A 12446-nucleotide genomic window follows, 5' to 3' on the forward strand; every position below is an offset into this window, starting at 1 on the left:
ATCTATTTAAATAAATATTTTTAATTGATTTCATTTAATAAAATAATGGAACTTAAATTATCTGATGATGAAAATATAATTTTATATCTATTTCATTAACAATCTTCCATTTGAGGCAAAATGATAAAGCTATGTGAAAACATTGCACGCACACCCACAGAGTTAAATATATTTATAAAATATTAGATAGTATCAAAAATTCACATTATTAATCCTAAAGTACAAAAACCAGAACACCGTTAAACAATAACAAGAAGACTTCTGGAATAAACAGATCAACTTAATAACTAATTTATATTATATTACACACAATAAAAATCTTAATTAATATAATATAACACATTTTAATATATGAATCTATCTGTTAGGCGAAGAGATTATTGTTGGACTTCATTCTTTGGAGAATTTAATACATTAAAAGTGCTTGTATTAATATAATTTGACATTTTTGGAATCAAAATTTAATTTTATGAATGAATCTTAGGCTACTTAAAGTTGTAAATCCAAGTCCCAAAATAGTAACAATAATCTCTTGCAAAATATAAACGCTGAGAAAAAAATTGTCATTTACCAAATAACATCATTCTTCTATAAAAATATAAAAATCATACAAAAATGTATATAATATCATTTTGGAAATACGTATAATGTATATTTATGCAAAATATATTAATTAGAAAATCTGAGCACGGAACATATAGTTATTATCTGCAAAGACAAAAATATAGATTAATTGACGAGATATTTTGTGTTTATTTTTGTTTGGAATAAACCTTTTTTCATATTTTTTTTCGAGTTTTTTTCGACACGTAGAACAATGACTATATATTCCTGCATCCCTTAATTGTATCGTATACAAATGTCTTATATAAGAGAGCTATATTTATATAAACTTTAAATAATAAAACATTAAATAATATAAACGGACTGTAATGAATTAAATCATTAGAATCTAGCTTATTTATAAATGCTATATTTTAAGTGTCCGCAACACAAAATTTAAGTATATATATATTTTATCCGTATTTCTATTTAAATTTAAGAATTATTTTGGCAAGAATGTACTCGTAACAAATATTTATAATAAGAAACATGTTTAACATTTTGGGAAAAAGTAATAATAGTTTGTCAAAGGTAGTACTATGGCTCTAAAAATATTAATCTTTGTAATAGACAAATAATATTATTAAATTTAATAATTCTCACGTGACAAATAAAATATTACACATGTTTCTTCAAACGCATGTAGAAAACAAAAATGCACCACAAAGGGCATAAAATTCGAAAACAAATCGATTTCTTTAATGATCATTATCTTACATATCTACAACAATGACAACTTACAGAAGAAACACCGAAAAAATAATTTTTATATACAAATTTCAGTAAATTACTTTCATTATTTTATGGCACAATATAAGTAAATAGCATACTGTAACCCGCTTATAAATATGACAGCAAATTATGGATTATAATTATAAAATTCGAGTAGGTTTACAATTTGATATATCTACGTATAGAATTTTTTCGAATACGAATTTTCAGTTTCAAAACACATTTTTTGTTCGATTTCTTTTCCAACGACAGTTTAGTTTAGTAATGTAATTAAATTTGTTTTTGCAAATCTTAATAAATTAATTTTTAACTTTAACGCCCGACGGTTAATTTGACTTTTTTTTAAAGTTTGTTAGTAATAATTATTTCTGTTATTTACTGATTTACAAAATAAATAATTCAAGGCATCTGTTGATAGTTAACAAAATCTGTATTATAGAAAGCTTATCATAAGTACTTGTTATTCGATCACAGACGACCGAACATTAAGTGTTTGTTCTATGGACTATTTCGAGCAGTGTTTCATTCACAAAACTTTATTATATAAAATATTTTCAATCTGTAAATCATATAAAACACAATTTAAATATGATATAAACTTAATAGATGGCAACGCGTAATTCACTAAAAATACTGAGATCATCGTAAGAGCAGACTTGAAGATTAGCCCAATTTTTAGCAAGGCATTGAAAGAACTTGTGCCAATATAATAGAATTTTCCTATATTTAATATAACCATAATTGTTTTGATTATATTTGGTAAGAGTTTAAAATTTGTGATCGATGAGTCAAGACTCATTGTCAATTTTTCGAAACTTTAATTAATTTTTACAATTAAACCACTTCTCATAGGCCTATAATATTTTAAGGTGTTGGGTTTGACTATCAACTCTAGCATCATGCATAGTTTCATCAAAATCCCAAAAGAATAAACCTGAAATTCCCCTTGTCAGTAAAAAATAGCTATGACCAGTAATATCTTAAACGATTCTATAAAAAACATGGCAGCGGTTTCCAAACTGTGGGGCGCACCAGGCTGTTCTAAGGGAAGCACGTACTTCTGTTTCCAGAATACTATTTTCGAAAATAACCCAAAATTTATAAAATGAATTTGGAAAATAAACAAAAAACAATTAGTTTTTTTTGTAACATAATATTGGATATTAATTTGTAGTCTGATAATATCAGTTGAGTATTTATATAATTAAATTGTTGCAAAAATTAAGAGGAGCGCAACAATTTTTTTATTAGAGCAGGGGGGCTCGGTGCAAAAATGGTTGAAAACCACTGCATTATGGCAACTGCTTTTAGAGAGTATTTAGGATATTTATATATTATTATCGATATTAATGAGTGTGCAGAAAAAAATGAAAATTGAGTGTTCAAGAGTATCTTATGAATATTTTAATTAAATATACAATAAAAACTCGTTTATCCGGACCTCGGTTATTCGGATTCTAGATTATCCGGACTACCAACCGTGACCAATTTATACGTATGTACATTACGGTGGTCCTTAATATGAACTTTTCGAGTTTTCTTGCTCCCAGAGTCTCAGATGCTTCCATATTGATAAAAAAAATCCTCTATAAGTTTTAGCCTTTAATATTGTCTTTTACATAGTGCGCAATTCAATCAAAGTTCTGCATGGAAATAGCATGAAAATATTTTCAACAATTTAAAAAAAATTTTAGATATAACTTAGCGAACAAATGAATAAGTTTTGTTGAAAATTCGATGCTCTACAAAACAAATTATGAAAAACCTGTAATGCAAAGCGTCGAATTTCCAATAAAAGTTGACACAAACTGTCACTTTTAATTCATTTGTCGATAAGTTATTCCTAAAAAACATTTTTTTAAATTTCCGAAATTTTTTCCATGTTATTTCCATACGAAGCTTTGATTGAATAGCGCACTATCTAAAAGTTAATATTAAGAGCTAAAACTTTTAGGGAATTGTTTATTATCAATTTGGAAGCATTTAAGTCCCTGGGAGCAAATTTTCGAAAAAATTTACATGCTATTTCCATACGAAGCTTTGATTAAATTGCGCACTATCTAAAAGTTAATATTAAGAGCTAAAACTTTTAGGGATTTTTTTTGTATCAATTTGGAAGCATTTAAGCCCCTGGGAGCAATAAAATTCGAAAATGTCCATATTAAGGACCACCCTAATGTACATACCTACAACTCTCATTTTTGTATGAATAATGTTTCAGTTTAGCATGTTTTTTTATTTTAGTTTAGTTTATTTTTGTATGTAGGTATGTAATGTAATCTAAGAAAATATGCACGAACATATGGAAGTGTTATTTACATAATAACCATTATTTTTGTTGATATATATGTATGTGTTATTTTTAATAAATACACAACATTATTCTTCATACATTCGATTATCCGGATTCTCGATTATCCGAATGCCTATCGACAACCATTGGTCCGATTAATCAAGTTTCTACTGTACTTATTTACTTGCAAGTAATTTGTAAATAATTTATATTGTCTGTTGAGGAGGCTAAATACATACTAATTATTATTTATTGCCATTTAAATATCATAGTGCTGACAAATGAGTTTGTAACTAATCTGAAACTTGAAAAAAAATCATCAATGTCATATGAAGATCAGACAATGGATACGTTTTCCTAGAGACACATGTATTTCAATGATTCTAAAAAATGGGCTTCTTCCGTTATAAAACAGTTTATTACAACATTAACACAATTTTCCTAACCAAAAATAAAAACAAAATCAAAATTGCTTTATATCTATCACTAACTGTTTGAAACACTGCCGTTATTATTTTATTAATAAATATTTGTAGTTAAAAAATCTGTTATAAAAATCTGGGCTTGGCATCAATAAGTAACATTAAAAATAGTTGCTCTATTGTCTTTAATTGTATGTTTATCAATTTGTTTGTATAATTAATGTAGTTATCTGAATTAACACGGTATTTGCTATGGCCTATTGTAGTTTATGGTTGTATCTATCATTTAAGTTTGTACTCTGATATCAAAATTATTTACTATGGCGCGGTATAGGAAAGCTAGAATTGTATTGAAACGTAAGGCATGGCCAGGGATTCCCGGTTGCTGATTATCGATTCTCATATGATAATTAAAATATAAAAAGAAATAAAAAATAAATTATAAAAAATGGGAAAATATGTTGTGTGCGTTATTTATATAATGCGTTTCCATTACTTGCAGGAGTAATATCACAAAAAGAAAAGATTGAAAGTTGCATGGAAGTTCAAATGTGATATCAAAAAGAGACTAAAGTTTAAATGAAAACAAGTATGAAACAATGTATTATATTACGATTCAGAACCGTTATGCCTTGCCGGGATCCCTGAGTTTAAATACTACTATGTTTAATAAAATACCTGTTCGATCGTAAATCGAACATTCTTCGGAAATTAATTAATTAATTAATGCACTGTTATGTATCATCTGTAACAATAGGATTGTGTATAACAACAATGTAAATATGGTAATACGTCACTGTGGTCAATATCAAATATCGGACTATTTCTCATCAACTGTGAAATGACTGATCCCGAAAAATGAGAATAATCAAATTAAAACTAGAATATTTTTCCTTTTTTGTGTTCTTTTGATGCGGCCGAGAGATAAAATTCTCAAGAAATTTGTATTTTTGAACCCGAACATGAACTTGACAAACATCGGGTGATTTCAACGATTTGAACGAAATTGAAAGTTTTTGAAATTGTTTTTTGATCCAACTGCGGAATAATTTTCCGATCAAATATGATTTTTTTATAAACGTCGTTTTCACGTAATGCGCGTACGATATCATTTGATAAGTAAAACTTACGTATTTTGTGTCACTGAATTCTTAAATCGTTATTGATATTATTATTCTATCTACATAAGTTCAACCTTTTCTTCCTTAGGCACGACTCGGGTCCTTTTGGGCAAACATTGAGATTTTATTTAACACTTATAAATATTTACTAAGTTCGTCGTGAACTCTTAGTTTTCGTATATCTCGTTTTATACTACCAATGTTCTCCCAAAAAACCCCATCCTTAGAAACATATATAGTATTAAATTATACTTTTACATGTATTATATCTACTTGTTTAGAGATCACACTGTCTTAATATTTACCGAACTATCGATAAACAATATAAAGGAAAATAGAAATAGAATTAATCAAATCTCATAAAAATCGAGCAACAGTCTTTCTTAATTTAGTTATCACATATTTAGGCCAGATCAGTTAATTTAAAATGTATTACAACTAATATTTTTTATATATCAAATAGCGCCAAAGAGATTTTTTTTCATCGCATTTTTTTCTCCAAAACAAAATATATCATCCAAACTTTTAAATCAAAATACGACGAAACGTTTCGAAAACTACATATCATGATGTTAAAAAATTTCACAAATAAATTACGTCTCAAACTGTAATAAAATACTATCTGAAATTAAAGAAACAAATTAAAAAATATTGTAATAAATATCTATTAATTTATTTTTTACTACTATTTAAAACGTATATTAATTTTCGAAACGTTTCGTTGTATTTTTCATAATTTTTCATCCCAATTCAACTCGACACAGGTTGTCTCGAAATTTATAAAAAATAGAAAATTGATTAGCATAATTGCACAAGAGACAGCTTCTATTTTTTCAAATATATTTCATAGCAATATAGTATGGAGTGCAAATAAATATTATTTTCATATTGTCTTAATTGTGACAACTTTAGGTGTGCAGAATTTCAAAGCTGTTCAGAAATAAATTTTATATATGGACATTTAAGAGCAATAATAATATGGTAAAGCTTCAATTTCACAAACTATATCACAAATAAAAAGATTTATTTCAAATCTTAAGTACGGTCGCTATCCAAACATTTTAAAATTATGGATTAAATATTAAAACCATAAATTAAATATATAAGTATTTTTGAAAATTTATAATAAATCTTTCGCTTATCAAACTCTATATAAAATCCATATATATTTTAATATGCGTGGTATAAATTAACTATTAATTATAAATCAATCATTAATTTAACAATTTTAACTTTTTAATACGTAATCTTATTCCAAATTTAAAATGAAACTGCAATATTTATCATCAAGACATAAGTTATCACAATTGACTTTCACATTAGTACTGAAATTAATTTAACCATCCAAACATCCAAAAAATCTAACAACATTGATGTTTATAAAAGCACCACATATTATATTTTTATTACGTATATATTTCGTAATCATAAATCAAAAAGTCTCTTTCTATCGTTTATTTTTCTTCTATTGCTACGTTATATCTATATTACCATTATATATGGATATTAACAATGTAAGATGCAATCTTGTCTCTCTCGATAGTTTTTTCTTTATAAAAAAAACTTGTTCACACCTCAAAAACCAAATAATTAATGGATAAAAATTAACAAAGATATTTCTTTATTATCTAATATAATAATTATTTTATTTTATTTATAAATGTTATATTACACTTCGGCTGTACCTATATATTGGTAATATATTTCTTTATATGCATATATATACTCAACAGCTCGCAAACTGTTGTCTATAGTTATTGGCTTTAGGTTTTCAAAACCCGCGCAATGTTTATTGTCCATTGCGGACATCGTGATTTTTATCTGTTTATTGACATCTCTGTTCAAAACCCAACATGTAAGTTTAGCATTATCTATATCATTCATTGCGATTATTTTAGTTCCTAAATTTATTATGACAGCCATTTTAAAAATGGATGTCATAATAATTTTGATTTCGTATTAAACGATTAGCAACATTTGCGCTGTAAGGATTTCAATATGTTGCGTGTTAAATAAAAATATCATCTCTGTGACGATTTATCACAGTGAATCCTTAAAACGCACGTGTTTAGTAGGACACATCTCACCTGAGCAGCGGCAGCGGCGCGTACGGTCCCCACACGCGCTGCGGTCATTGAGGTCACTGCGCCGGTTGTCCCGTGCCGGGCGGCGGTTTAAAGATGCCACTCGCAGGCGTCTTGAATTCCGCGCCCGACCCGGTACCTTCGACCGATGCAACACTTGGTGGAGGCGGCGCAAACTGCTGATTGAATGGCGGAGCGTAGCACTGCGGGAAGTAAAGCTCGTGTTTCACAGGCCCCAGTAAAGAATTTTGTTTCCCCAACACTTGATGATCCTGGCCCATGACGCCGGCGATGGAATTGTTACGCCTGCTCTTGGCAGCATGCGGGTTCATGTGGTTGTCTATATGCTTTTTGACTTCTGGTTCCGTCGCAAACCGCCGTCGGCAGTTCGGCATCGGACAACAGAATGGCCTGTCGCCCTGGTGCGTCCTAGTATGTTGATCCAAAATAGCCTTTTGCCTGAAGTCCTTACCGCACTGCGCGCATTTGTACGGCTTTTCGCCCGTATGTATCCGTATATGCTGATTTAATATCGTTCGCTGTCTGAAAAACCGCGGACAATAGACGCAGCCGTACGGTTTTTCATTCGTGTGAATACGTAAATGCTGCGTGAGATGACTCTGCTGGCGAAAGCGTTTTCCGCATTCAGGACACGGGTAAGGACGAGACTCGATATGTATGCATCCGTGTTGTAGGAGTGTTGATTTTTGTTTGAATTCCTTCTGGCAAATTGGACAACGCACGTATAACGGCATGCCAGCTGACCGACCATGTTGGATGACATCAGGCAGACAATTGTTTGGCTTCTGGCCCTGCTGGAAATATATAAAACAATATGATTAAATATTTGTCTAAAAAATTCAAATCAATTAATGAATCTTAAATGCATAATAACATTATTTGCACAAATCATTATTAGGTTGTCAAATATCGCTTTTTTGCTCTTGGTGTATAATACAAAAAGGCGGAAGAGAGATATTTGACAACCTTATATTTTAGAAGGTTTCTAATTCTATATTTCGAAATATATTCGGTCACTCTTGCTTAACATTTTCCAATGTATAACTAATATATTTATTTTTTGAATTAGAGTATCTACATATACAGAATTGAACCAAATGCTCCATTCATTTAGTTTTACCTTTTTAATATTTTTTCTCTGCAACGAATCATTTGTGAACGTTATTATTTCTAAGTCATGATTTCAAACTGACTATAGTATTTATTAAAAAATAAAGAAAACTCACTTGTTTCAAATAATGCAGAGCGCCGAAATTTGCCGCCGCGCCGAAGACCGAGTGATTCATGCCCTTAGAATCTTTGAAGTACGCAGGGTATTGTGCTGCGACACCATTCGGATCCGGACTGTAGCCCATTCTCGCATCTGGTGGCCCTTGAGCGCTGTCCCCGGCATCGCCAAATGTACTAGCAACTTCTTCCTTGCCACCATCTTCTGGAAAAGGTACGTCTTGAGGCCAAAGCGTCGGTGTCATACCATTCTTGAATATCAGGTGAGGTGAAACATCTGCATTGTGGTCGCGCGCATAAGAAAAACAGAAAAAAACGAATGTCGTCTCACATGGCTTATAACACAACTATAAACTAGTATATATATAATGAATATATTAACTAATAAAATCGACCACAAATACATTAAAAGCGCGCATAAAAGAATTTAAATATTGGTTACAATTTTTATACAATATAAACTTTAGTACCTAAAAGTCATAAATGGCCTTTGTATAAATGTGTAAATTGAAATTTAAATTCACAAAAGTGTTCATAAATTCTATAATAAAAATAAAACTAATAATAGTATTAATAAAAGTACTCATTGTAAATATGCGTTGAAGCATAATTATCAAAAACTATTTTTGTTTTATCGTAACATATGTATGTACAGCCGATTTAATAATCCTTAGAGGGATATTTGTAGAAGAATTTATAAAACGCGAGACAATTTGTCTGATTAACCAATTTATGATAGCAACTCTATTTTATAATAATATAATGCAATATTTTACAAATTACTAAAATATGCATGTCAAAAATCAAATGATGCATAGCTGATAGTAATAAATGTAATTTGGAAAAATTATTTTTAGAGTCATGATTATTTTTTTAAAATTTAAGTGGTAATTAATATGATATTAAATTTTGAAAACTTCACTTTCATAAGCTTGAGAATACTTTGTAATTATAATTGTATCAAAGGAGGCAATCAGGAAACTCATCATTATTAGCAGATTTTGTCAAAAGCCAACATTCAAATTTCAAAATATCGAATGCACAAGAGAACTAAATAAAAATTCGCACGCGGCCTGTCAAAAATAGAACCTAAGGCAAGTCAATGCACCGACGATTCTCGTTGTACTATTAATTTAGTAACTATTAATATAATAGGAAATTATAATCAATAGAAACCGAAAAAATATTTCTCTAGCGATGTAAAATTCGGAATCGTGAAGGTGATACCACCAAGGACCACTTTGACGATACCGCGTACGCGCTACAGAGATTGTTTTATGTCGAAAAGAAATAATTAAAATTATGAAGAAAGTAAGAGAGTGTAAAAAGGAAGTGGAATTCAGAGATAAGCTCGCCTTGGTGGGTGCGCACGTGTTGGTTGAGAATGGCCTTCTGCCGGAAGTGTTTCCCGCATTCGCCGCAAGAATAGGGCTTCTCACCCGAATGAATGCGCAGATGCTGGTTGAGGATGGCTCGTTGGCGAAACGTTCTTGGACAGTATACGCAGGCGTATGGCTTCTCGTTGGCGTGTATCCGTAGATGCTGCGTTAGATGGCTCTGCTGGCGAAAGCGTTTGCCGCATTCCGGACAACCATACGGACGTGAATCGGTATGAATGCGCTCGTGCTGCAGCAGCGTTGACTTCTGTTTGAAGTCCTTGCCACAGGTTAAACATTTGAATAGTCGAAGATCACCGTTAGGACCGCCTTTTCCGCTCTTTACGGGCACCAGACCTTGCTGAAGTATGTCTGGCATCGAGTTGTATTGATCTGTCGTTCCGGACTGTTGCTGATCCATAGTTAATCCTGGCAGCATTCCTCCTCCAGGAGGCGGTTGCTTTAAATAGTGTAATGCTCCAAAACCCGCAGCGGATGCAGGAGGCAACATGGAAGGTGGCCCAGGTGTACTGTTGTGTTGCAGAGGACGGTTTTCTTTGAAATATTGCGGAGCATATGCTGACATGTCTGGTTGATGTTGCTGATCTTGAACAGGAGCAAAACATTGCTGTTGAGTGCCATTCACAACTGTTCTCGTGGGATCCATTTCAGGAGAGGGTTGCTGTAAAGCAGGATGATCATCATCGAGCTGTTGCTGTGTAGTGCTATCTTGCTGGCTCTGCGTTGTCTGCGTAGGCGGCTGCGCAGTGGACGGGTACGGGCTAGGCGCGGGGCTGGTCATCGGCTCGGAGCGCGTTGCTGGTAGGTTGTCTTGCTGGTGGGCAGGGCTGTCTGGAGGCTGCTGTTGTTGGTTCTGCTGCTGCTGGTGCTGCTGCTGCTGCTGGTGATGATGCGCCTGATAACCATCCAGAGGACCCCACTGCTGCTGCGCGCGTTCCATGTCGTCCTTGTAGAGCACGTACGGCGCGCCAGTGTCTGCAAGCGATACAGGCCTGTTGTATAGTGCGCTGTCCACATCACCGCTAGAAGTTAGCAGTGGATGAGGGTGATGGTACCCACCCTGGGATATGCAGTACATGATCTGGCGCGGCACCTTCAACCCGGCAGCCAAACACGCAGCGAACGACGCGGAGAAGTTGATCGCCATCGTGAAGCACGCTCGGTAGATTCAACTGACCCGAAAATAAACTGGTCTAAACGACCGAAACTGTCAGGAAACCCAGAGCAGGCGTCGTGTGCCCGCTCATCTGCATACGCTTCGCCATGAGTTGAATCTGCAATAGATATGGAATAAAAATTAGTCGGAGTTATTACAATTATGAACTAAACGTAACTACTGATTGAAAAAATATGCATGCGTAATAAAATTTTGGATAATATATTCCGATGAATATATATATATATATATATATATATATATATATATATATATATATTAGGTTGTCAAATATATCCCTTCCGCTTTTTTGCTTGAAATTCAAAAGACGAAAAGGCGGAAGGGAGATATTTGACAACCTAATATATATAAGGTTGTCAAATATCTCCCTTCCGCCTCTTTGTCTTTTGAATATCAAGCAAAAAAGCGGTCCAAATAATCAAATGCGTGAGTCAAAAATATTGAATACCCGTTCATCAATATGTTAACTATAAAAAAATATTGAAACTATACTATCCTCAGTTCGAATAATATATATTAAAATCGAGTATGTTAAATATAAATTTTAATTATAAAATTACAAATTGAATATAGCGTATAAAGTTTTAAAGCATTGTATCATATATTTATCCTTCTATAGCAGATGTAATGGATGAAACCTGTTAAAAATTAAACCTGGGAGTCGCTAACAAAGCGATGAATATGCCAAGCGAATAATGCGAACATTGTTTCAGAGTCGATGTATTTTCAATGCAGCTCTGTAAAGTTCATTACTCGTCCTCGCCAAAACGCCATTGACAATGGAGGCGCTAACTGCGTGCGTGTACAGAACATGCATCACATTAAACTGCAAACGACAACACAATGATACACGAAAGATAATGTCAATGATAATAATTAAAGTCTACTCGAATGGAGCGCAAATATGAGAGAATGGCCATTGCTCATGTTACTCGGTCTGATCACATTAGCGGCACTCGCCTAAAACCTGGAAGATAAATCATGTTATTTTTCACGACTTTGGCACTAATCGTTTATGCAAACAAAATTCTCATGGGGTATAGTTCTGATGTGTTAGCTGTTCCAGTGAATGTGCCCAACCTAACAAATTAGGAGCTTATTATTAATTGCATCTCGCATATATTATCAATAATATTCATGGCGTTGTCTTAAAAACGTTGATTTAGCTTTATATTTTTTTATTTGGATTCATTTAGTATATTAATATATCAATAATAGAGCATAAAATATTTTTGAAACTGATTTGAATTCATTTAATTTTGGGGTATAGCAGAGGTGTAAAAAATACAAAATAGCAAATAAAAAAACAAAAAGTTAAAAAAGCAATTTTATAAGAGATAAATTAAATAAATTATTATTCCAACTCTGC

General features: G+C 32.1%; 1 protein-coding gene across 1 annotated transcript; it reads right to left on the reverse strand.

The window, feature by feature from the left end:
- Positions 1-7311: 7311 nt before the first annotated feature.
- LOC113367474 (zinc finger protein 502) lies at positions 7312-11047 on the reverse strand. Its single transcript, XM_026609080.1, has 4 exons — positions 10960-11047; positions 9859-10875; positions 8503-8780; positions 7312-8070 (listed from the first exon to the last, which is right to left on the reverse strand). The coding sequence occupies exons 1-4, from the start codon at positions 11045-11047 to the stop codon at positions 7312-7314; spliced, it is 2142 nt and encodes a 713-aa protein (XP_026464865.1).
- Positions 11048-12446: the final 1399 nt, after the last annotated feature.

This window comes from Ctenocephalides felis, unplaced genomic scaffold (assembly GCF_003426905.1).
Source record: "Ctenocephalides felis isolate EL2017-DRISC unplaced genomic scaffold, ASM342690v1 CF-g0.4_SCAFFOLD_01170, whole genome shotgun sequence".
Taxonomy (NCBI): Eukaryota; Metazoa; Arthropoda; class Insecta; order Siphonaptera; family Pulicidae; genus Ctenocephalides; species Ctenocephalides felis.

What these genes read in the sequence shown, in the direction of transcription:
- LOC113367474 (XM_026609080.1), bottom strand. Translation starts at nt 11,047, where the DNA reads ATGGCGATCAACTTCTCCGCGTCGTTCGCTGCGTGTTTGGCTGCCGGG. An exon ending in CATGTACTGCATATCCCAGG is followed by an intron (nt 10,876 to 10,959) that starts GTGGGTACCATC and finishes TATCGCTTGCAG; the next exon opens with ACACTGGCGCGCCGTACGTG. An exon ending in ACACGTGCGCACCCACCAAG is followed by an intron (nt 8,781 to 9,858) that starts GCGAGCTTATCT and finishes ACCACAATGCAG; the next exon opens with ATGTTTCACCTCACCTGATA.